General features: G+C 45.9%; 1 protein-coding gene across 4 annotated transcripts in view; it reads left to right on the top strand.

Moving 5' to 3' along the window:
* Window positions 1–11773: 11773 nt before the first annotated feature.
* LOC106593672 (programmed cell death 6-interacting protein) overlaps window positions 11774–26356 on the top strand; it is a 46426-nt gene continuing 31843 nt past the window's right edge. For 2 of the 4 annotated variants that reach the window (XM_045695012.2, XM_045695014.1), the window contains exons 1-9: window positions 11775–12105; window positions 16590–16644; window positions 16814–16883; window positions 18770–18897; window positions 21052–21205; window positions 21284–21384; window positions 24775–24906; window positions 25053–25275; window positions 25713–25836. In XM_045695012.2, coding sequence (XP_045550968.1) covers window positions 11900–12105; window positions 16590–16644; window positions 16814–16883; window positions 18770–18897; window positions 21052–21205; window positions 21284–21384; window positions 24775–24906; window positions 25053–25275; window positions 25713–25836 — 1193 coding nt within the window. In that variant the 5' untranslated portion in view covers window positions 11775–11899. Of the gene's footprint in view, window positions 12106–16589; window positions 16645–16813; window positions 16884–18769; window positions 18898–21051; window positions 21206–21283; window positions 21385–24774; window positions 24907–25052; window positions 25276–25712; window positions 25837–26356 lie in introns of all 4 variants that reach the window. The other 2 variants (XM_045695013.2, XM_045695015.2) reach the window with 2 other exon arrangements.

The raw sequence follows: 26356 nt of genomic DNA on the forward strand, positions 1-26356 counted from the left end.
TCTATGGATGTTACCTATAGGAAGTGGTCTTTCTGCTGCAGCAGCTTCATGTCTATGGATGTTACCTATAGGAAGTGGTCTTTCTGCTGCAGCAGCTTCATGTCTATGGATGTTTCCTATAGGAAGTGATCGGTTGGCAACTCCCTTGTGTCCTCCTCCCAGAGTGCTAAGAACCTTGGCGTGATCCTGGACAACACCCTGTCGTTCTCCGCTAACATCAAGGCGGTGACCCGATCCTGTAGGTTCATGCTCTACAACATTCGCAGAGTACGACCCTGCCTCACACAGGAAGCGGCGCAGGTCCTAATCCAAGCACTTGTCATTTCCCGTCTGGATTACTGCAACTCGCTGTTGGCTGGGCTCCCTGCCTGTGCCATTAAACCCCTACAACTCATCCAGAATGCCGCAGCCCGTCTGGTGTTCAACCTTCCCAAGTTCTCTCACGTCACCCCGCTCCTCCGCTCTCTCCACTGGCTTCCAGTTGAAGCTCGCATCCGCTACAAGACCATGGTGATTGCCTACGGAGCTGTGAAGGGAACGGCACCTCCATACCTTCAGGCTCTGATCAGGCCCTACACCCAAACAAGGGCACTGCGTTCATCCACCTCTGGCCTGCTGGCCTCCCTATCTCTGAGGAAGCACAGTTCCCGCTCAGCCCAGTCAAAACTGTTCGCTGCTCTGGCACCCCAATGGTGGAACAAGCTCCCTCACGACGCCAGGACAGCGGAGTCAATCACCACCTTCCGGAGACACCTGAAACCCCACCTCTTTAAGGAATACCTGGGATAGGATAAAGTAATCCTTCTATCCCCCCCCCCCAAAAAAATGATATAGATGTACTATTGTAAAGTGGTTGTTCCACTGGATATCATAAGGTGAATGCACCAATTTGTAAGTCGCTCTGGATAAGAGCGTCTGCTAAATGACTTAAATGTAAATGTAAATGTCTTTCTGCTGCTGCAGCAGCTCCATGTCTATGGATGTTACCTATAGGAAGTGGTCTTTCTGCTGCAGCAGCTTCATGTCTATGGATGTTACCTATAGGAAGTGGTCTTTCTGCTGCAGCAGCTTCATGTCTATGGATGTTACCTATAGGAAGTGGTCTTTCTGCTGCAGCAGCTTCATGTCTATGGATGTTACCTATAGGAAGTGGTCTTTCTGCTGCAGCAGCTTCATGTCTATGGATGTTACCTATAGGAAGTGGTCTTTCTGCTGCAGCAGCTTCATGTCTATGGATGTTACCTATAGGAAGTGGTCTTTCTGCTGCAGCAGCTTCATGTCTATGGATGTTACCTATAGGATGTTTTACCTCTGCTGCAGCAGCTCCATGTCTATGGATGTTACCTATAGGAAGTGGTCTTTCTGCTGCAGCAGCTACATGTCTATGGATGTTACCTATAGGAAGTGGTCTTTCTGCTGCAGCAGCTTCATGTCTATTCTCTACTGAACATGTGGGAAGTGAAGAATTGAGGGGGACTGGAACGCGACATCCAGCGTCTCTATGGAGAATGAAAATTAGAGTCAACTGCAAAGTCAATTTAGTTATTCGCACATTACACACTGTCCCCGTCTCTCCCTAGAGAAACATGTCATTATACTTCAGTATTTAGAGCCGTACCATGCAAGGCAGTGAAGGGCAAACAGTGTTGTGCCTGACTGTATGGGTAGTGTTACTGTCAATACTGGCAGCTTCAATCTGCACCCAGTAGTTCAGGTGTAGAGGTAACTGTACACAGTGTGACCACCTATTGCTCTACAGAGAGTATACTCACTTCATTCCTCTAATCTCTGCCATTATTAGGTGGAAGTGTTACGTTCCCCAGCAAGATGTCACTCAAACAGAAGTGGGAACTAAGTCACTGACAACCAAAACCAAACAGCTGGGGTTCTGAAAGACTACTGGGAGGTGTCCACTGAACGTTGGCTAGCAAGAACTGGGACCTAAATGACACCTACCATTAGCAGCTACTAAATTTGCTCAAACAAAATAAAAACTAACACCAAAATTAAAGACAGGAAGCAAACCAAAATGTGTCGCAAAACAGGGACAATCAGATAAAATATTGTTTTTAAGCCATCAACTAGAGCACGCCAACTAAAGTTGTTAACCTTCCACATCTCTCAAGACAACTGGAGTACTGGGCCAGCCTCTCCTAAATATCACCTGGGCCAGCCGCTCTTAAATATCACCTGGGCCAGCCGCTCTTAAATATCTACTGGGCCAGCCACTCTTAAATATCACCTGGGCCAGCCGCTCTTAAATATCACCTGGGCCAGCCGCTCTTAAATATCTACTGGGCCAGCCGCTCTTAAATATCTACTGGGCCAGACGCTCTTAAATATCACCTGGGCCAGACGCTCTTAAATATCACCTGGGCCAGCCGCTCTTAAATATCACCTGGGCCAGCCGCTCTTAAATATCTACTGGGCCAGCCGCTCTTAAATATCACCTGGGCCAGCCGCTCTTAAATATCACCTGGGCCAGCCGCTCTTAAATATCACCTGGGCCAGCCGCTCTTAAATATCACCTGGGCCAGCCGCTCTTAAATATCACCTGGGCCAGCCGCTCTTAAATATCACCTGGGCCAGCCGCTCTTAAATATCACCTGGGCCAGCCGCTCTTAAATATCACCTGGGCCAGCCGCTCTTAAATATCTACTGGGCCAGCCGCTCTTAAATATCTACTGGGCCAGCCGCTCTTAAATATCACCTGGGCCAGCCGCTCTTAAATATCACCTGGGCCAGCCGCTCTTAAATATCTACTGGGCCAGCCGCTCTTAAATATCTACTGGGCCAGCCGCTCTTAAATATCTACTGGGCCAGCCGCTCTTAAATATCACCTGGGCCAGCCGCTCTTAAATATCACCTGGGCCAGCCGCTCTTAAATATCACCTGGGCCAGCCGCTCTTAAATATCTACTGGGCCAGCCGCTCTTAAATATCTACTGGGCCAGCCGCTCTTAAATATCACCTGGGCCAGCCGCTCTTAAATATCACCTGGGCCAGCCGCTCTTAAATATCTACTGGGCCAGCCGCTCTTAAATATCTACTGGGCCAGACGCTCTTAAATATCACCTGGGCCAGACGCTCTTAAATATCACCTGGGCCAGCCGCTCTTAAATATCTACTGGGCCAGCCGCTCTTAAATATCTACTGGGCCAGCCCCTCTTAAATATCACCTGGGCCAGCCGCTCTTAAATATCACCTGGGCCAGCCGCTCTTAAATATCACCTGGGCCAGCCGCTCCTAAATATCTACTGGGCCAGCCGCTCTTAAATATCTACTGGGCCAGCCGCTCTTAAATATCTACTGGGCCAGCCGCTCTTAAATATCTACTGGGCCAGCCGCTCTTAAATATCTACTGGGCCAGCCGCTCTTAAATATCTACTGGGCCAGCCGCTCTTAAATATCTACTGGGCCAGCCGCTCTTAAATATCTACTGGGCCAGCCGCTCTTAAATATCTACTGGGCCAGCCGCTCTTAAATATCTACTGGGCCAGCCGCTCTTAAATATCTACTGGGCCAGCCGCTCTTAAATATCTACTGGGCCAGCCGCTCTTAAATATCACCTGGGCCAGCCGCTCTTAAATATCACCTGGGCCAGCCGCTCTTAAATATCACCTGGGCCAGCCGCTCTTAAATATCACCTGGGCCAGCCGCTCTTAAATATCACCTGGGCCAGCCGCTCTTAAATATCACCTGGGCCAGCCGCTCTTAAATATCACCTGGGCCAGCCGCTCTTAAATATCTACTGGGCCAGCCGCTCTTAAATATCTACTGGGCCAGCCGCTCTTAAATATCACCTGGGCCAGCCGCTCTTAAATATCACCTGGGCCAGCCGCTCTTAAATATCACCTGGGCCAGCCGCTCTTAAATATCACCTGGGCCAGCCGCTCTTAAATATCTACTGGGCCAGCCGCTCTTAAATATCTACTGGGCCAGCCGCTCTTAAATATCACCTGGGCCAGCCGCTCTTAAATATCACCTGGGCCAGCCGCTCTTAAATATCACCTGGGCCAGCCGCTCTTAAATATCACCTGGGCCAGCCGCTCTTAAATATCACCTGGGCCAGCCGCTCTTAAATATCACCTGGGCCAGCCGCTCTTAAATATCACCTGGGCCAGCCGCTCTTAAATATCACCTGGGCCAGCCGCTCTTAAATATCACCTGGGCCAGCCGCTCTTAAATATCACCTGGGCCAGCCGCTCTTAAATATCACCTGGGCCAGCCGCTCTTAAATATCTACTGGGCCAGCCGCTCTTAAATATCACCTGGGCCAGCCCCTCTTAAATATCACCTTGGCCAGCCGCTCTTAAATATCACCTGGGCCAGCCGCTCTTAAATATCACCTGGGCCAGCCGCTCTTAAATATCACCTGGGCCAGCGCAGGTGAAACACCTTCCCACTAACAAGATGACAAACCAAGGCAGGTGTAACACATACTGACTAACGAGGTGACGCCAATCGGTGGGCCCCACGTGCTAATGTTCTTTCATTGTTGCCCTCTAATTAGGAACCGATTTAGACCTGGGACACCAGGTGGATGCAATTAATTATTAGGTAAAACCAGCAGGCTCAGGACCTCGTAGGGTGAGAGTTGAATATCCCTGACCTATAATTAGGTCCATACACCTATAGACAATTGCTGCTAATGAATTCATACTCATCTGACGGTAGAGAGAGGGTGATGGTCAAACTTGGTACAGTATGTCACTGTGTACTGTTAGCACCGAGGCGGCGTGCCCTAGTATGAAGTCCACTGTGTGCAGCTCACCCTGCACTGACATAAATAAATAACATGAGCATGTCTACTAATGCTAAGCTTCCCAGTAAAGCAATGAAAACAAGCAAGCATCCCAGAAAAGTGATAAAACTAGCCCACATTAACATATGTAGCTTAAGAAACATGAAATAAATAATTTGCTAGTAACAGATGATGTTCATTTTCTGACAATCTCTGAAACTCACTTAGATAATACCTTTGATGATACAGTGGTAGCAATAAATGGTTATAACATCTGCAGAAAAGACAGAAATGCCAAAGGTGGAGGTGTTGCCGTTTATATTCAGAACCACATTCCTGTACAGCTTAGAGACGATCTAATGTTAAATACTGTTGAAGTAATATGGCTACAGGTTCTTCTGCCTCACCAAAAGCCCATTCTGGTGGGAAGCTGCTATAGACCACCAAGTGCTAACAGTCAGTATCTGGATAATGTGTGAAATGCTTGATAATGTATGTGATATCAACAGAGAGGTATATTTTCTGGGTGATTTCAATATTGACTGGCTTTCATAAAGCTGCCCACTCAAGAAAAAGTTTCAAACTGTAACTAGTCCTTGCAACCTGGTTTAGGTTATCAGTCAACCTACCAGGTTAGTTACAAACAGCATAGGAATGAAATCATCATGTATTGATCACATCTTTACTAATGCTGCAGAAATTTGCTTTAAAGCAGTATCCAAATCCATAGGATGTAGTGATCACAATATAGTAGCCATATCTAGGAAAACCAAAGTTCCAATGGCTGGGCCTAATATAGTGTATAAGAGGTCATACATTAAGTTTTGTAGTGATTCCTATGTTGATGTAAATAATATTTGTTGGTCTGTAATGAGGATCAACCAGAAGCTGCACTTGACACATTTATGAAATTGCTTACTCCAGTTATTAATAAGCACCCATTAAGAAAATGACTGTAAAAACTGTTAAATCCCAGTGGATTGATGAGGAATTGAAAAATAGTATGTTTGAGAGGGATGAGGTAAAAGGAATGGCAAATAAGTCTGGCAGCCCAACTGATTGGCAAACGTACTGCAAATTGAGAAATCATGTAACTAAACAAAATAAAAAATAAAGTGTACTATGAAACAAATGACATAAGGAATGATGGTAAAAAGCTTTGGAGCACCTTCAATTAAATTAAATTCAGCTCCACCATTCATTGACTCAGATGGCTCATTCATTACAAAACCCACTGATATTGCCAATTAAAAAATAATTAAAGTTATTGGCAAACTTAGGTATGACATGCCAGCAACAAATGCTGACACTACACATCCAAGTATAACTGATCAAATTATGAAAGACAAGCATTGTCATTTTGAATTCCATAAAGTATGTGTGGAAGAAGTGGAAAAATTGTTGTTGCCACTGGGGTCTGACAACTTGGATGGAAAATGACTGAGGATAATAGTGGACGATATTGCCACTCCTACTTGCCATATCTTCAATCTAAGCCTACTAGAAAGTGTGTGCCCTCAGGCCTGGAGGAAGGCAAAAGTAATTCCACTACCCAAGAATAGTAAAGCCCCCTTTACTGGCTGAAATAGCTGACCAATCAGCCTGTTACCAACCCCTATCTGTTTGACCAGATACAATGATATTTTACTGTAAACAAATTGACAACAGACTTTCAGCAGGCTTGTAGGGAGGGACATTCAACAAGCACGGCACTTACACAAATGACTGATGATTGGTTGAGAGAAATGTATGATAAAAAGATTGTGGGAGCTGTTTTGTTAGACTTCAGAGCGGTTTTGCACAATATCGAACATAGTCTGCTAACGGAAAAAGTCTTATGGCTTTACACCCCCTCCTATATTGTAGATAAAGAGTTACCTGTTTAACAACACACAGAGGGTGCTCTTTAACAGAAGCCTCTCCAACATAATCCAGGTAGAATCAGGAATTCCCCAGGGCAGCTGTCTAGGCCCCTTACTTTTTAAATCTTTAGTAATGACATGGCAATGGCCTTGAGTAAAGCCAGTGTGTCTATGTATGCGGATGACTCAACTCTATACACGTCAGCTACTACAGCGAGTGAAATCACTGCAACACTTAACAAAGAGCTGCAGTTAGTTTCAGAACGAGTGGCAAGGAATACATTTGTCCTAAATATTTCAAAAACTAAAAGCATTGTATTTGGGACAAATCATTCACTAAATCCTAAACCTCAACAAGTTGAGGTGACTAAACTGCTTGGAGTTACCCTGGATTGTAAACTGTCATGGTCAAAACATGTTGATACAACAGTAGCTAAGATGGGGAGAAGTCTGTCCATAATAAAGCTCTGCTCTGCCTTCTTAACAACCCTATCAATGAGGCAGGTCCTACAGGCCCTAGTTTTGTCACACCTGGACTACTGTTCAGTCATTTTGTCAGGTGCCACTAAGAGAGACCTCGTAAAATTACAACTGGCCCAGAACAGGGCAGCACAGCTGGCCCTTAAATGTACACATAGAGTTAACATTAATAATACGCATGTCAATCTCTCATGGCTCAAAGAGGAGGAGAGATTGACTTCATCACTACTTATTTTTGTAAGAAGTGTTGAAATGTTGAATGCACTGAGATGTCTGTTTAAACTACTAGCACACAGCTCGGACACCCATGTATACCCCACACTAGAGGTGGGACCAAGTCATTGTTTTACAAGTCACAAGTAAGTCTCAAATCTTAGCACTCAAGTCCCAAATCAAGTCCCAAGTCAAGACGGGCAAGTCCGAGTCAAGTCTCAAGTCAAGACCCAAGTCCTAAACTTTGAGTTGAGTCCTAAACAAGTCATAATGTGCTCTTCACCAAATGTAATACCATTTCATATTTTTATCAAGAGTAATAGTATATTACATTTACGCAAATCATGAATGCTTTTAAAAATATCTATATATTTATTACTTTCCAAATAAACGTTATATTTCCATGGAAATGCATGGATAGCCATGAGAAAGACACCCCCCAAATAGTGATCGACTATCAAAGATCGCTATGTGGCGCAATCGGGTGATATAGGCTTGTACACAATCGCCCAACCTTGTTTTAGTAACATCAGGCAGGATTTAGACTACCAGCTGCCTGGCCAGTTGTAGCTCAATCTGGGTGCAATGATCACGTTCCCGCACTGACTGACTGTGTGGAGGTTCATTGATTTAACGTTACGTTAGCCTACATGCTACACCAGTAAAGTAATAAAATATATAGCTGTCGGCTATATTAGCCACAACTTACCGTTCTTTGTGCAGCTTCAAATGTCGAACAAAGTTGGAAATTGTTGCGCCTCCGTCTGTAATTCTCTTCCCGCATGTTTTGCAATCCGCTTTTGGTGATACAGCGTTGTCTTAAAATCCGAAAATAATAATTTGGGGTATCATCTTTCTTTCCAAGGGCTCCATCTGAATTCACCCACCGACATTCCTCTGCACTGCTACGCACAACTTTTTCTCAGCTGGCACAATTTGATTGGCTGCTGTCCGATTAAAACTGTAATCCGTTAAATGAAGAGTTGATGAGCTGCACACCTTTTTTAATAGTATCATTTTTAATATTTGGGCTTGGGGAGGGTATCAAGTCAGGTCGAGTCAAAAGGCTCAAGTCCAAGTCAAGTCACGAGTCATTGGTGTTAAAGTCGAGTTGCAAGTCATCATATTTGTGACTCGAGTCCAAGTCATGTGACTCGAGTCCACACCTCTGCCCCACACTAACGTAATCTCTTCACAATCCCCAAGTTCAGAACAGACTATGGGAGGCACACAGTACTACATAGAGCCATGACTACATGGAACTCTATTCCACATCAGGTAACTGATGCAAGCAGTAGAATCAGATTTAAAAATTCAGATAAAAATACACCGTATGGAACAGCAGGGACTGAAGAGACACACACACACAGGCGAAGACACACACACACGATAAGACACGCACACATGATAAGACACACACTCTACACACACGTACACATGGATGTTGTATTGTAAATATGTGAGAGTGGAGTAGGGGCCTGAGGGAACACACTAAATGTATTGGGTTAAAGTGTTATGAAATGTAATGTCATATTTTAAATTGTATATAACTGCCTTAATGTTGCTGGACCCCAGGAAGAGTAGCTGCTGCCTTGGCAGGAACTAATGGGGATCCATAATAAACCCCAGGAAGAGTAGCTGCTGCCTTGGCAGGAACTAATGGGGATCCATAATAAACCCCAGGAAGAGTAGCTGCTGCCTTGGCAGGAACTAATGGGGATCCATAATAAACCCCAGGAAGAGTAGCTGCTGCCTTGGCAGGAACTAATGGGGATCCATAATAAACCCCAGGAAGAGTAGCTGCTGCCTTGGCAGGAACTAATGGAGATCCATAATAAACCCCAGGAAGAGTAGCTGCTGCCTTGGCAGGAACTAATGGGGATCCATAATAAACCCCAGGAAGAGTAGCTGCTGCCTTGGCAGGAACTAATGGGGATCCATAATAAACCCCAGGAAGAGTAGCTGCTGCCTTGGCAGGAACTAATGGGGATCCATAATAAACCCCAGGAAGAGTAGCTGCTGCCTTGGCAGGAACTAATAGGGATCCATAATAAACCCCTGGAAGAGTAGCTGCTGCCTTGGCAGGAACTAATGGGGATTCGTCATAAATACAAATACAAAATGTCAAGACGTGTTAGCTGGGGCTGGATAGTCTTGAACGATCCTCGGGCAGTGTACACACAGACAGACAGACGCAAGTGCATGCACACACCTGTTTGATATAATAGCTAGCTAGCTTTAGCTTGGTGGTGTATAATATAAACTGTCTTGTCTGTCAATAAAGCTACCAAGCATTGAAGGAAGCCAGCTAGCTAGTTAGTTAACTAACTAACGTTACTTGTTGGTGGGCCTTATTATAACTAATCTGGCTAAAGCTAGTCAGCTGGAGCGATGGTCAGGTAAGTAACGTTTAGATAGTTACACAGCCTTTACTTTGAAAGCACTAGAACAGGAATCCTGTGGTAGCCCCTCTCCTCTCCACACACTGTCTCTGTTCATTGATTCAATGCAGTCAACATTATTATCCGTCTTTGTTGTTTAAATTAGGATATTGATTGAACAAACCGGACACGGTTCGATCTTGCTCATTATGATATTTTTGGATTATGTGTGTATTGTTTTGTATTTCTAGGTATTATTGTATTGGTTGAACTACAAACACAAGCATTTCGCTGCACCTGCAGTAACACCTGCAAATCTGTGTACGCGACCAACAAACTTTGATTTGATTTAAATGCCTATATATTTTTTGGGGGGTGTGACTAGGCATGTTTTTGTCCCTTCCGACTACACAAAATAGAATTTGATTATTTATACTTAACAGAAATATAAAACGCAACATACAACAATTTCAAAGATTTTACTGAGTTACAGTTCATATAAAAGGAAATCAGTCAATTGAAATAAATTAATTAGGCCCTGACCTACGGATTTCACATGAATGGGAATACAGATATGTATTTGTTGGTCACAGATACCTTAAAAAAACGGTAGAAAACCAGTCGGTATCTAGTGTGACCACCATTTGCTTCATGCAGCGTGACATCTTCACATAGAGTTGATCAGGCTGTTGATTGTGGCCTGTGGAATGTTGTCCCACTTCTCTTCAATGGCTGTGTGAAGTTGCTGGATATTGTCGTACACGTCAATCCAGAGCATTCCAAACATGCTCAATGGGTGACATGTCTGGTGAGTATGCAGGCCATGGTTATGATGCCAAATAGCAGTCAGGTCAAGACCCTGGTGAGGACCACGAGCACGCAGATGAGCTTCCCTGAGTTGGTTTCTGGCAGTTTGTGCAGAAATTCTTGGGTTGTGCAAACCCACAGTTTCATCAGCTGTCTGGGTGGCTGGTCTCCGACCATCCCTCAGTGAAGAAGCTGGATGTGGAGGTCCTGGGCTGGCGTGGTTACATGTGGTCTGCGGTTGTGAGGCCGGTTGGACATACTGCCAAATTCTCTGAAACAACGTTGGAGGCGGCTTATGGTAGAGAAATTAAGATTGAATTATCTGGCAACAGTTCTGTTGGTCATTCCTGCAGTCAGCATGCCAATTGCACGCTCCCTCAAAACTTGGGACATCTGTGGCATGTTGTTTGACAAAACTGCACATTTCATTGTTCCAAGCACAAGGTGCACCTGTATAATGATCATGCTGTTTAATCAGTTTCTTGATATGCCACACCTGTCATGGGGATGGATTATCTAGCTTTTTGTGTATATGGGATCTTTTATTTCAGCTCATGAAACCAACACTTTACATGTTTCGGTCATATTTTTGTTCAGTATAAGTGTATATGAGTGTGTCCTGTCCAAAATACTTTAAAGTACTACTTAAGTTGTTTTTTGGGGGTATCTGTACTTTACTTTTGATATTTTTAACAACTTTTACTTCACTACATTCCTAAAGAAAAAATTTTATTTTTACTCCATACATTTTCCCTGACACCCAAAAGTTCTCGTTACATTATAAATGCTTAGCAGGACAGAAAATGGCCCAATTCACACACTTATCAAGAGAACATCTCTGGTCATCCTTAATGCCTCTGATCTGGGGGACTCACTAAACACAAATGCTTTGTTTGTAAATAATGTCTGAGTGTTGGAGTGTGCCTCTGGCTATCCGTTTAAAATACAAGAAAATTATCCCATCTGGTTTACTTAATATAAGGAATTTTAAATGATTCATACTTTCACTTTTGATACTTAAGTCTATTTTAGCAATTATATTTACTTTTGATACTTAAGTATATTTAAAATCAAATCCTTTTACACTTTTACTCAAGTAGTATTTTACTGGGTGACTTTCACTTGAGTTATTTTCTATTAAGGTATCTTTAATTACACTCAAGTAAAACAATTGGATAGTTTTTCCACCACTGGTTCTGTCTATCTGGGCCAGAGAGATAAGAAACCTTAAACCCATCATTCCCTTAATGCGTATGCGCAGCTCTCTGTGCGTCAACGTCATCTGTTGCGTCAACGTCATCTGCACAGCAATATCCAGGAAGTGAGGAGTCGCTTGTTGTTATTGTTCAACTGATAGCTAGCTAGCTGGCTAGTTAACACTTTTTTGTTGTTGTTCATTTTCGTGGTTCGAAAATGGCGACTTTTATTTCTGTCCCGTTAAAGAAGTCGTCTGAAGTAGATCTAGTTAAACCACTTTCGAAATTCGTCACGGCGACATACCCAGCGGGTGAGGAGCAAGCGGAGTACATCCGATCCGTGGAGGAGTTGAACAAGCTGCGCAAGAATGCTCTGGGGAGGCCGCTCGACAAACACGAAAGCTCACTGGAAATCCTCCTGAGGTTAGAAAGACTGCCAGACTCAAGTAGCTAGCTTAGGTTCGCTAGAATGCTAACTCCAGCTAGCTATTTAACCTGTGTAGAAATGGCTAGGTTTGCTGCTAGCTAACTCGATTGCCGCACCCTGAAATTCTCGGATGCGGTTTTTCCCCTTTGAGTCATGTTTGTCAATGCGTTAACTTGTCATAAATTGTTAATCAATGTCAATGTGATGCCTAATTCCTCAACAACGAGTTCCCCGTGTGAAATGAACTTGCTGTCAATTAGTTTAAGTAACGTAGTTCGCAATGTTGCTTAGCTAACTTTCCTGTTAGCCAAGTCAAGGAGACGTCGTCAAGGATAAACAGTTGCAATTAGTTCATGGTTATTATTTCCCAGCTGGCATCCTCGTGAGTCAGTTTGACCAGCCGCAAAATATCATATTTCAAGGTGTCATTGTCAAATTCTCTGAAGTCATGAGACCCAGGAAGGGTGGGTTCCAACAGGAATCTGTTCCAAAAACGTCGTAAATAACAAGGTCGCCAACAAACAACTCATACAAAGTAGTACGATCAATTCACCTAGTTAACTAGCTGCCGAATAGGCATCAACTCACCACGTAACTTATTCTTCATGTTTGTCCATAGGCAACCAGATAGACATTTTTCGGAATAAACGTGGTGATTGAAAACTTAATGAAGTAGCCCACTCCTATCCGGTATCTTATTCTGCTGCTATACGTTGTTTGTAGTCGACCTTGTTATTTACGACGTTTTTGGAACGTTCCACAAATTATACCCACCCTAGCTAGTGTGTATTGTTATGTTACTGCAACATGAAGTAATGTTGGTTTCAGGAGGGCTACCTCCTATGCCATAAAGACTCAGACCTCTTGGAAGGTCCCCCACTATAGCTTCTTGAAAGATACTCATCTGAAACAAGTTTTATGTGGAGGGATGCAGTATTACATACCGTTAAGAAATTACATTGTCTAGGCTGTATTGATCTACATTATCTCTCTCTGTGTGTTTGTGTATATAGATATAATATAGTCCACCTGCTTACCTCTGCTCTGGTTTAGCTGAATAATATCGATCTCATCTAAAAAGAATACCCCCAACCCACACTATGATGTTATGCATAGCGCTCCATGGAGGAAACAGGACTGTTATTTGGTTAAACAAACCTCCTCTACTGTCTTTGACTCTTCTCCGGTCCCCTGTGACGTGACGGACTCTGTTCTCCGGTCCCCTGTGACGTTATGGACTCTGTTCTCCGGTCCCCCTGTGACGTTATGGACTCTGTTCTCCGGTCCCCTGTGACGTTATGGACTCTGTTCTCCGGTCCCCTGTGACGTTATGGACTCTGTTCTCCGGTCCCCTGTGACGTGACGTTATGGACTCTGTTCTCCGGTCCCCTGTGACGTGACGGACTCTGTTCTCCGGTCCTCCTGTGACGTGACGTTATGGACTCTGTTCTCCGGTCCCCTGTGACGTTATGGACTCTGTTCTCCGGTCCCCTGTGACGTGACGTTATGGACTCTGTTCTCCGGTCCCCTGTGACGTTATGGACTCTGTTCTCCGGTCCCCTGTGACGTGACGTTATGGACTCTGTTCTCCGGTCCCCTGTGACGTGACGTTATGGACTCTGTTCTCCGGTCCCCTGTGACGTTATGGACTCTGTTCTCCGGTCCCCTGTGACGTTATGGACTCTGTTCTCCGGTCCCCTGTGACGTTATGGACTCTGTTCTCCGGTCCCCTGTGACGTTACGGACTCTGTTCTCCGGTCCTCCTGTGACGTGACGTTATGGACTCTGTTCTCCGGTCCCCTGTGACGTTATGGACTCTGTTCTCCGGTCCCCCGTGACGTTACCTCTGACGTTTTATCCTCTCTGGTTTTCTACCCAGTGATCTATTCTATAAAGTCCTAGTGACGTCAGCATGATGTCAGCATGGTTTAAGACCAGTGTTTCTCAACCCTGTTCCTCCTGTACCCCTAACAGTACACAGTTTCAAATCAAATGTTATTTGTCACATGCGCCTACTTACAAGCCCTTAACCAACAATACAGTAGTAAGAAAGTATATATATATAAGAAAGTATATATATATATATATATATATGGGGGTGTAACGGTACTGAGTCAATGTGTGGGAGGGTGTACAGGTCAGGCAAGGTAATTGAGCTCATATGTACATCTATGATTGTTGCCATTGACAAACACACTTCATTCACCTCAATGAGGACTTGATGATTAGTTGACAACTTGTATACTTTTCTCCCCTGTATGGAGTCAAATGACTCGTAGTTTACCCTGGTGTTGTCCACAGAGCATTATATAACAGTAGTTACAATAGAGCCCTAGCACCTCTTTCTCTACACTACTGTACCTACTGTCATAGCTGCAGTTCTTAGGCTAACTGGTATTGTCTAGCAGCCAAGTGCCAACACTAGACTATAGCTTTCATGTTGAAAGACAAGGAACCCAATCACTGTTACAGGAGGACTGTTTCCACACCCCAAACTGTTTTCTTTTTTGTCCTTTCTCTTAGCCCTTCTCTCTCGGTCTCTCTCTGTTTCTGCTGTGTGAGGTAGGAGGGAGGGGTTTTTGCTGGAGGAACGTAATTCATGTTAGCATAGGCGTGCTAGCTACAGGGTGGTGTAGGGCCATGCTATCGCTAGCCTATATTAGCATTCTGGCTGCGCTCTACACTGCTCGTAGGCGCCTATGTGGGGATTGTTAGCATTGGTGCCAGGTAGTTATGGCAACGGGCCTTGTATTCCGTATCCCTTTCACAGCCCTGCAGACAGACGCCCATTGTTTCAGAGGCAGTAAACTAGTCGCTAGCAGACCTGGCTGGGACGAAACTCCAAACTAGAAATATATACCTCTCTCCCCACTCCTCTTTTGCTCCTCTCTCCCCACTCCTCTTTTGCTCCTCTCTCCCCACTCCTCTTTTGCTCCTCTCTCCCCACTCCTCTTTTGCTCCTCTCTCCCCACTCCTCTTTTGCTCCTCTCTCCCCACTCCTCTTTTGCTCCTCTCTCCCCACTCCTCTTTTGCTCCTCTCTCCCCACTCCTCTTTTGCTCCTCTCTCCCCACTCCTCTTTTCCTTCTCTCTCCCCACTCCTCTTTTCCTTCTCTCTCCCCACTCCTCTTTTCCTTCTCTCTCCCCACTCCTCTTTTCCTTCTCTCTCCCCACTCCTCTTTTCCTCCCCTCTTTTGCTCTCCTCTCCCCACCTCTGTTTTTCTCCCCACTCCTCTTTTGCTCTCCACTCCCCACTCCTCTTGTCCTCCCCTCTCCCCACTCCTCTTGTCCTCCCCTCTCCCCACTCCTCTTGTCCTCCCTCTCCCCACTCCTCTTGTCCTCCCCTCTCCCCACTCCTCTTTTCCTCCCTCTCCCCACTCCTCTTGTCCTCCCTCTCCCCACTCCTCTTGTCCTCCCTCTCCCCACTCCTCTTGTCCTCCCTCTCCCCACTCCTCTTGTCCTCCCTCTCCCCACTCCTCTTGTCCTCCCTCTCCCCACTCCTCTTGTCCTCCCCTCTCCCCACTCCTCTTGTCCTCCCTCTCCCCACTCCTCTTTTCCTCCCTCTCCCCACTCCTCTTTTCCTCCCTCTCCCCACTCCTCTTTTCCTCCCTCTCCCCACTCCTCTTTTCCTCCCTCTCCCCACTCCTCTTTTCCTCCCTCTCCCCACTCCTCTTGTCCTCCCTCTCCCCACTCCTCTTGTCCTCCCTCTCCCCACTCCTCTTGTCCTCCCTCTCCCCACTCCTCTTTTCCTCCCTTCTCCCCACTCCTCTTTTCCTCCCTTCTCCCCACTCCTCTTGTCCTCCCTCTCCCCACTCCTCTTGTCCTCCCTCTCCCCACTCCTCTTTTCCTCCCTCTCCCCACTCCTCTTTTCCTCCCCTCTCCCCACTCCTCTTTTCCTCCCCTCTCCCCACTCCTCTTTTCCTCCCTCTCCCCACTCCTCTTTTCCTCCCTCTCCCCACTCCTCTTGTCCTCCCCTCTCCCCACTCCTCTTTTCCTCCCTTCTCCCCACGCCTCTTTTCCTCCTTTCCCATTCTCAAACTGCACTTCTGCTAGTTCCACTCCTTCCTTCCTCTCCCATCTCTCCTTCCTTCCTTCCTCTCCCATCTCTCCTTCCTTCCTCTCCCATCTCTCCTTCCTTCCTCTCTGTCCTCTTTTCATGGGGTTATTCCTGACCTGAGTCAGCTGTAGTACATAGGGATTTCCCCAGTCACAACAATAGACTACTCTCTATAGTCTCTCTGTCAATCCTTAGAATAGAATGTTCCAGATCACAGTAGCAGATAACTGAGGGATATTACCACACCGGTGTTTATCTGAAGCGTGACAGTCACCCCCCACTCTCTGACTCACTGTCATGTGTCTCTGAGCCAGCGCAGCTTCCCCAACACACTGTCATTAGTCAATAACACAGTACACACACACACTTCTCTCTTTTCTGATTGGTCCAAACAATAAAAGTGTGTTCTCCCTCTTCTCTTGCAGGTACTATGACCAGCTGTGTGCTGTGGAGCCCAAGTTCCCCTTCTCTGAAAACCAGGTAGATATAACCTTACATCCGCTCAATGCTGAAGGGGGGGGTGCACAACAACGGTACCATAAAAAACTACACTACAGTGTCTGTCTGCAGAGAATCACGTCACACATGAACCGCTAGTCAATAATAACAGGTGATCAGGTTGCTAATCTCTCTCTCTGTCTTCCTGCAGCTGTGTTTAACCTTCACATGGAAAGATGCCTTTGATAAAGGCTCGCTGTTCGGTGGCTCAGTCAAACTAGGTAGGCCACAGACACATTCAGGCCTCTGGGCATGGTTTGTTCTAGCAGATGTATGAGGAAGTCCTATTGCATGATGGGTGTTTTTCTCCTTGTCTTTTTTTTTTTTTTTTCAACGTAACTGATTTATTTCCTGTATATAGTCTGTGTGTAGCACATGACAGCCCAGCTCTGTCTCTCACCCCTCACACACACACACACACACACACACACACACACACACACACACACACACACACACACACACACACACACACAGTGACCAATGCTCCCTATAAGTTGCCGTGCAGCCCCTCGGGGAAAATATCAGCACAAGGAGAGAAGCACGAGATTGAACTTCACTCAACTTTCTAGAGTTTTCCCCCGTTAGTTAACACCATCAACGGTTCCCTTTACTGTGGCAACTGTGATCGAATCAACGCAAATATTAGTCACTTTCAATGCAACATACCGAAACAAACTATCAAGAGATTCTGTTGTAGGCAGAACACATCGCTGTAGGATTCTATCGCTCATGACTCAGAGCTCTACCTCGGTGCGGCATAACCAATCAGAGCTCTGCTCTACCTCGGTGCGGCGTAACCAATCAGAACTGCATATATGGATCTGTGCCATTCACTTTGAACTGGACTGTGTTTTTCAGCGGTGGTCGTAGGTAGATGTGATTGTTTTGTGATCAAAGCGAGAGCTGCATGTAGCCACATGGACAGCGTGTTCATATCCTTTACTAGTTGGTGAGTTATTAGCCCAGTTATAGATCATTTGTAGTCAACAATAGAGGAGTGATTTCTTCCTATAAGAACACAACACGTGTACATTTCTAGACGTCTTTGAAAAGGCAGTCAGGTAAAGGTCTTTTTTTTTTGTCTTAAAGGGGCAGTGTTGTATTTTGAGACAGGCTTGAATAAGCTCAGTAGCCAATAGGCAGAGGGTAGCATCATTTGTCTGATTCTCTGTAATAATGGGAATAATGATTTTTGTTTTGTAAAGTGGTTTCTTGCATCAAACACCACAACATTTTCAGTCACCTCCTTGTCTGAAGGACAAGTGGATCAACAGGTTCATGTCAAGCCCTGCATGTTTTTAAAAAAAGTCTCACACATTGGCTGCTACTGTAGGCTGAATGATAGAACAGCTATTTCCATGTTAAAATGTTATGGGATGTATTTTCTCCTTTGTTTTTGATGGTAGGCCTCTCTGGTAGGCCTCTCTGGTAGGCCTCTCTGGTAGGCCTCTCTGGTAGGCCACTCTGGTAGGCCTCTCTGGTAGGCCTCTCTGGTAGGCCTCTCTGGTAGGCCTCTCTGGTAGGCCTCTCTGGTAGGCCACTCTGGTAGGCCTCCCTGGTAGGCCTACATTATGATCAAAAAGCGGGTACAGCCTCAGTGTTCACAGTAAACGCGCGCTGGAAGTTGCACAGAATCTTCACAATGTTCAAGTCTGCGCTCAGTAGACCTGAAATTAGCTGAGTGCTGAAAACAATGGATGGGAACCTTGATGGTAACCCTTGGAAACCACAAGGTAACCTTATTGTGTGAGTGTTGTGAGGTATGTCAGACTTATGCCTGAAGCTTTTCTGGCACCTTGAGCTCAGACGAACAGGTGTGTGTGTGTGTGTAATGTGTTAAAGTACAGCACCAGTCAAAAGTTTGGACACACCTACTCATACTCAAGGTTTATTATTTTTTATTTTTTTAACTATTTTCTACATTGTAGAATAATAGTGAAGACATCAAAACTATGGAGTCATGTAGTAACCAAAAAAAATCTTAAACAAATCAAAAATATATTTTAGATTCTTCAAAGTAGCCACCCTTTGCCTTGATGACAGCTTTGCACACTCTCTTTTGACTGTACTCTGTGGTGTGTGTGTGTGTGTGTGTGTGTATTAGCCCTGGCCAGTCTGGGATATGAGAAGACCTGTGTGTTGTTCAACGGAGCAGCGTTGGCGAGTCAGATCGCTTCAGAACAGAACCTGGACAGCGACGAAGGACTGAAGGCTGCAGCCAAATACTACCAGGTACGTCTATAGCAATACTACAATATATCCAAATACTACTAGGTATTTCTATAGTTATACTACAATACAGCCAAATACTACCAGGTACGTCTATAGCAATACTACAATATATCCAAATACTACTAGGTATTTCTATAGTTATACTACAATACAGCCAAATACTACCAGGTACGTCTATAGCAATACTACAATATATCCAAATACTACTAGGTATTTCTATAGTTATACTACAATACAGCCAAATACTACCAGGTACGTCTATAGCAATACTACAATATATCCAAATACTACTAGGTATTTCTATAGTTATACTACAATACAGCCAAATGCTACTAGGTACAGTTGAAGTGGGAAGTTTACATACACTTAGGTTGGAGTCAATAAAACTCATTTTTCAACCACTCCACAAATTTCTTGTTAACAACCTATAGTTTTGGCAAGTCGGTTAGGACATCTACTTTGTGCATGACACAAGTAATTTTTCCAACAATTGTTTACAGACAGATTATTTCACTTATAATTCACTGTATCACAATTCCAGTGGGTCAGAAGTTTACATACACTAAGTTGACTGTGCCTTTAAACAGCTTGGAAAATTCCAGAAAATGATGTCATGGCTTTAGAAGCTTCTGATAGGCTAATTGACATAATTTCAGTTAATTGGAGGTGTACCTGTGGATGTATTTCAAGGCCTACCTTCAAACTCAGTGCCTCTTTGCTTGACATCATGGGAAAATCTAAAGAAATCAGACAAGACTTCAGAAAAAAATTGTAGATCTCCACAAGTCTGGTTCATCCTTGGGAGCAATTTCCAAATGCCCTGAAGGTACCACGTCCATCTGTACAAACAATAGTACGCAAGTATTAACACCATGGGACCACGCAGCCGTCATACTGCTCAGGAAGGAGACGCGTTCTGTCTCCTAGAGATGAACGTACTTTAGTGTGAAAAGTGCAAATCAATCCCAGAACAATAGCAAAGGACCTTGTGAAGATGCTGGAGTAAACAGGTACAAAAGTATCTATATCCACAGTAAAACAAGTCCTATATCGACATAACCTGAAAGGCCACTCGGCAAGGAAGAAGCCACAGCTCCAAAACCGTCCTCAAAAAGCCAGACTACGGTTTGCAACTGCACATGGGGACAAAGATAATACTTTTTGGAGTAATGTCCTCTGGTCTGATGAAACAAAAATAGAACTGTTTGGCCATAATGACCATCGTTATGTTTGGAGGAAGAAGGGGGAGGCTTGCAAGCCGAAGAACACCATCCCAACCGTGAAGCACGGGGGTGGCAGCATCATGTTGTGGGGTGCTTTGCTGCAGGAGGGACTGGTGCACTTCAGAAAATAGATGGCATCATGAGGCAGGAAAATAATGTGGATATATTGAAGCAACATCTCAAGACATCAGTCAGGAAGTTAAAGCTTGGTCGCAAATGGGTCTTCCAAATGGATAATGACCCCACGCATACTTCCAAAGTTGTGGCAAAATGGCTTAAGGACAACAAAGTCAAGGTATTGGAGTGGCCATCACAAAGCCCTGACCTCAATCCTATAGAACATTTGTGGGCAGAACTGAAAAAGTGTGTGCGAGCAAGGAGGCCTACAAACCTGACTCAGTTACACCAGCTCTGTCAGGAGGAATGGGCCAAAATTCACCCAACTTATTGTGGGAAGCTTGTGGAAGGCTACCCGAAACGTTTGACCCAAGTTAAACAATTTAAAGGCAATGCTACCACATACTAATTGAGTGTATGTATACTTCTGACCCACTGGGAATGTGATGAAAGAAATAAAAGCTGAAATAAATCATTCTCTCTACTAATAAAGTGGTGATCCTAACTGACCTAAGAAAGGGAATTTTTACTAGGATTAAATGTCAGGAATAGTGAAAAACTGAGTTTAAATGTATTTGGCTGAGGTGTATGTAAACTTCAACTGTACTTCTGTATACTACAATACAGCCAAATACTACCAGGTATTACTACAGTACTACCAATGACTCTATAGCCAATTACACATTTATCATAGTAATGAAGTAATATAACTGATACTCTGTCTCTCTCTGTGTGTCTCGCTCTGTCTCTCTCTGTGTGTCTCGCTCTCTCTCTTTCTCTCTCTCTCTCTGTGTGTCTCACCCCCTCCCTCCAGTTGGCGAGTGGAGCATTTGGTCACATTAAGGACACAGTGCTGTCAGCTCTGAACAGAGAACCTACTATGGACGTCTCTCCTGAGACTGTAGGAACCCTCAGTCTCATCATGCTGGCCCAGGCACAGGAGGTCTTCTTCCTGAAGGCTACGTCAGGTATGTTGACACGCACATATTACATGCTTTACATGTGTGTACATGAGTCGAGTAACCATGGTATCATTCGCCATGCAGATAAGATGAAGGACGCCATCATCGCTAAACTGGCGAATCAGACGGCAGATTTCTACGGTGACGCTTTCAAGCAGTGCCAGTACAAAGAGAACCTGCCCAAGGTGTGTGTGTGTGTGTGTGTGTGTGTGTGTGTGTGTGTGTGTGTGTGTGTGTGTGTGTGTGTGTGTGTGTGTGTGTGTGTGTGTGTGTGTGAGAGAACTACTCACTGGGAAGGATAAGAGGGACTTTCCCCTTTCTCTCATGTCACTATCTCTGTTCTGATTGGTTGATTACCACACAGTCTCCATTCTGATTTGTTATTCACTAACTGGGCTATTTTCTCATTGGTTGGTCACTACTTGGGCTGTATTCTTATTGGCCCTTTTGCCGTCCTACTTCCGTTCTGATTGGTCTCTCACTACCTAATAATGGGCTATTATTAAACCTGTCATCACTGCTAAAACACACACACACACACACACACACACCGTTGTCTGTGATGCAGGTTGGGGGAATGTTTCAGAAAGGTTAAACACTGATTGCCTGTCCTGTTCTTTCTCCCGTTATCCTCCTCTCTCTGCATCCCTCGTGGTGTTGGTGGTGTGTGTGTGTTTCTGATTGCCTGTTCGTGATTGGTTGTCGTGATGTGCATACTCATTCGTGATTTGCTCTTGCCGATCTTTGTGCTGTTCTGTGGTTTGCTCCCTGTGTGTGTGTGGTTTGCTCCCTGTGTGTGTGTGTGGTTTGCTCCCTGTGTGTGTGTGTGGTTTGCTCCCTGTGTGTGTGTGTGGTTTGCTCCCTGTGTGTGTGTGTGGTTTGCTCCCTGTGTGGTTTGCTCCCTGTGTGTGTGTGTGTGTGTGTGGTTTGCTCCCTGTGTGTGTGTGTGTGTGGTTTGCTCCCTGTGTGTGTGTGTGTGTGTGTGTGTGTGTGTGTGTGGTTTGCTCCCTGTGTGTGTGTGTGTGTGTGTGTGGTTTGCTCCCTGTGTGTGTGTGTGTGTGGTTTGCTCCCTGTGTGTGTGTGTGTGTGGTTTGCTCCCTGTGTGTGTGTGTGTGTGTGTGTGTGGTTTGCTCCCTGTGTGTGTGTGTGTGTGTGGTTTGCTCCCTGTGTGTGTGTGTGTGTGTGTGTGGTTTGCTCCCTGTGTGTGTGTGGTTTGCTCCCTGTGTGTGTGTGGTTTGCTCCCTGTGTGTGTGTGGTTTGCTCCCTGTGTGTGTGTGTGTGTGTGGTTTGCTCCCTGTGTGTGTGTGTGTGTGTGTGTGTGTGTGGTTTGCTCCCTGTGTGTGTGTGTGTGTGTGTGTGTGTGGTTTGATCCCTGTGTGTGTGTGTGTGTGTGGTTTGATCCCTGTGTGTGTGTGTGTGTGTGTGTGTGGTTTGATCCCTGTGTGTGTGTGTGTGTGTGGTTTGATCCCTGTGTGTGTGTGTGTGTGTGTGTGTGTGTGTGTGTGTGTGTGGTTTGATCCCTGTGTGTGTGTGTGTGTGTGTGTGTGTGTGTGTGTGGTTTGATCCCTGTGTGTGTGTGTGTGGTTTGCTCCCTGTGTGTGTGTGTGGTTTGCTCCCTGTGTGTGTGTGTGTGTGTGTGTGTGTGTGTGTGTGTGTGTGTGTGGTTTGATCCGTGTGTGTGTGGTTTGCTCCGTGTGTGTGTGGTTTGCTCCCTGTGTGTGTGTGTGTGTGTGTGTGTGTGGTTTGCTCCCTGTGTGTGTGTGTGTGTGTGTGTGGTTTGCTCCCTGTGTGTGTGTGTGTGTGTGTGTGTGTGTGTGTGTGTGTGGTTTGCTCCCTGTGTGTGTGTGTGGTTTGCTCCCTGTGTGTGTGTGTGGTTTGCTCCCTGTGTGTGTGTGTGTGTGTGTGTGTGTGTGGTTTGCTCCCTGTGTGTGTGGTTTGCTCCCTGTGTGTGTGTGTGTGTGTGTGTGTGTGGTTTGCTCCCTGTGTGTGTGTGTGTGTGGTTTGATCCCTGTGTGTGTGTGTGTGTGGTTTGCTCCCTGTGTGTGTGTGTGTGGTTTGCTCCCTGTGTGTGTGTGTGTGTGTGGTTTGCTCCCTGTGTGTGTGTGTGTGGTTTGCTCCCTGTGTGTGTGTGTGTGTGTGTGTGTGTGTGTGGGTTTGCTCCGTGTGTGTGTGTGTGTGGTTTGCTCCGTGTGTGTGTGTGTGTGTGGTTTGCTCCGTGTGTGTGTGTGTGTGGTTTGCTCCGTGTGTGTGTGTGTGTGTGTGGTTTGATCCCTGTGTGTGTGTGTGGTTTGATCCCTGTGTGTGTGTGTGGTTTGATCCCTGTGTGTGTGTGTGGTTTGATCCCTGTGTGTGTGTGTGGTTTGATCCCTGTGTGTGTGTGTGGTTTGATCCCTGTGTGTGTGTGGTTTGATCCCTGTGTGTGTGTGTGTGTGTGGTTTGATCCCTGTGTGTGTGTGTGTGTGGTTTGCTCCCTGTGTGTGTGTGTGTGTGGTTTGCTCCCTGTGTGTGTGTGTGTGTGTGTGTGTGTGGTTTGCTCCCTGTGTGTGTGTGTGTGTGGTTTGCTCCCTGTGTGTGTGTGTGTGTGTGTGTGTGTGTGTGTGTGTGTGTGTGTGTGGTTTGATCCCTGTGTGTGTGTGTGTGTGTGTGGTTTGATCCCTGTGTGTGTGTGTGTGTGTGTGTGTGTGGTTTGATCCCTGTGTGTGTGTGTGTGTGGTTTGATCCCTGTGTGTGTGTGTGTGTGTGTGTGTGTGTGTGTGTGTGTGTGTGGTTTGCTCGCTGTGTGTGTGTGTGTGGTTTGCTCGCTGTGTGTGTGTGTGTGGTTTGCTCGCTGTGTGTGTGTGTGGTTTGCTCCCTGTGTGTGTGTGTGTGTGGTTTGCTCCCTGTGTGTGTGTGTGTGTGTGGTTTGCTCCCTGTGTGTGTGTGTGTGTGGTTTGCTCCCTGTGTGTGTGTGTGTGGTTTGCTCCCTGTGTGTGTGGTTTGCTCCCTGTGTGTGTGTGTGTGTGTGGTTTGCTCCCTGTGTGTGTGTGTGTGTGTGTGTGTGTGTGTGTGTGGTTTGCTCCCTGTGTGTGTGTGTGTGTGTGTGGTTTGCTCCCTGTGTGTGTGTGTGGTTTTCTCGCTGTGTGTGTGTGTGTGTGTGTGGTTTGCTCGCTGTGTGTGTGTGTGTGTGTGTGGTTTGCTCCCGTGTGTGTGTGTGTGTGTGGGTGGTTTGCTCCCTGTGTGTGTGTGTGGTTTGCTCCCTGTGTGTGTGTGTGGTTTGCTCCCTGTGTGTGTGTGTGGTTTGCTCCCTGTGTGTGTGTGTGTGGTTTGCTCCGTGTGTGTGTGTGTGTGTGTGTGTGGTTTGCTCCCTGTGTGTGTGCGTGTGTGTGTGTGTGGTTTGCTCCCTGTGTGTGTGTGTGGTTTGCTCCCTGTGTGTGTGTGTGGTTTGCTCCCTGTGTGTGTGTGTGGTTTGCTCGCTGTGTGTGTGTGTGTGTGTGTGTGTGTGTGTGGTTTGCTCGCTGTGTGTGTGTGTGTGTGTGTGTGTGGTTTGCTCCCTGTGTGTGTGTGTGTGGTTTGCTCCGTGGTTGTTCTCTGGTCAGTATTTTTATTTCCAGGAGGTGTTGCCGGTGCTGGCAGCTAAACACTGCATCATGCAGGCCAACGCTGAACTGCACCAGTCTCTCCTCGCCAAGCAGAAGAAACGCTTTGGAGAGGAGATCGCTCGCCTGCAGGTACACACACACACACCCATAACCCAGTGTTCCCTACAGTGTTTTTAACCCCACCAGACATTTTAGATTTTCCGCTGACCAAATAAACACTCGACCAAAGTCTTCATACTTAGTCTTCTCCCTCTTCTATGGTCTCCATCCCTCAGCACGCTACAGAGCTGGTGAAGACTGTCGCGTCTCGCTATGATGAGTACGTCAGTGTGAAGGACTTGAGTGATAAGATCAGCCGTGCTCTGACCGCCGCCAAGAAGGACAACGACTTCATCTACCACGACCGCGTCCCTGAGGTCAAAGACCTGGAACACATCGGCAAGGCAGCGCTGGTCAAGGCTACCGCCATCACGCCTCCGCTCAGCGCCAAGTTCACTGGTGAGAGGGACAGCACACACACACACACACACACAGTCACACACACACACACAGTCACACACACACACACAGTCACACACACACACACAGTCACACACACACACACAGTCACACACACACACACAGTCACACACACACACACAGTCACACACACACACACTGTCACACACACACACTGTCACACACACACACTGTCACACGCACACACTGTCACACGCACACACAGTCACACACACACAGTCACACACACACACTGTCACACACACACACAGTCTCACACACACAGTCACACACACACACACTGTCACACACACACACAGTCACACACACACACAGTCACACACACACACTGTCACACACACACACACTGTCACACACACTTTTTATTTTTGCGTAAATATCTAATAGAATTCGGTGGTGTGTGTGTGTGTGTGTAGACTTGTTTGAGAAGATGGTGCCCATGGCTGTGCAGCAGAGTATGAGTGTGTACAGCCAGAGGAAGGCTGAGACCGTCAACAGACTGGTGGGAACCATGAGAGAAGCTACCAACCTCTGTAACGGGTATGGATATTACTTTACAATGTTTTAACCATTAACTCAAACCACACAGTACATCAGGGATGGTCAACTGCCTGCCCGCCGCCCCCCATTTTGAAAGGCCCTCTGATCAACCACATGTTGTTCATCTCAGTCGGTGTCTCAACTTCCTGTTGCGAGTTAAAATAGTAGAATACACAGGGGGCAGTTTAGGATCAGCAAGTTTCTCTCTGATGTCAGACATTTTCAAGTTACTTTAGCAGCCTGCTGTCTAAACTAGGGTTGTTACGGTGACCGTATTACCGCCACACCGGCGGTCACGAGTCATGAAGGCAGTCAAATTCCATGTGACCGTTTAGTCACGGTAACTAGGCTTCTCCAAGCTCTGATGCTGCTGATGGTCACTAGTAACCTACCAAACTCACTAACTGCCTGGTACTCAGCACTCTATTGTCCCTCTAATCACTCTGACATCAATGCAAATGTGATCGAAAATCTAGTATTAAGCACATTGCTTCTCTGTACAGCAGGAGTATAGCCTACC

The sequence above is a fragment of the Salmo salar genome, chromosome 14 (genome assembly GCF_965601325.2).
Source record: "Salmo salar chromosome 14, fSalSal1, whole genome shotgun sequence".
Lineage (NCBI taxonomy): Eukaryota > Metazoa > Chordata > Actinopteri > Salmoniformes > Salmonidae > Salmo > Salmo salar.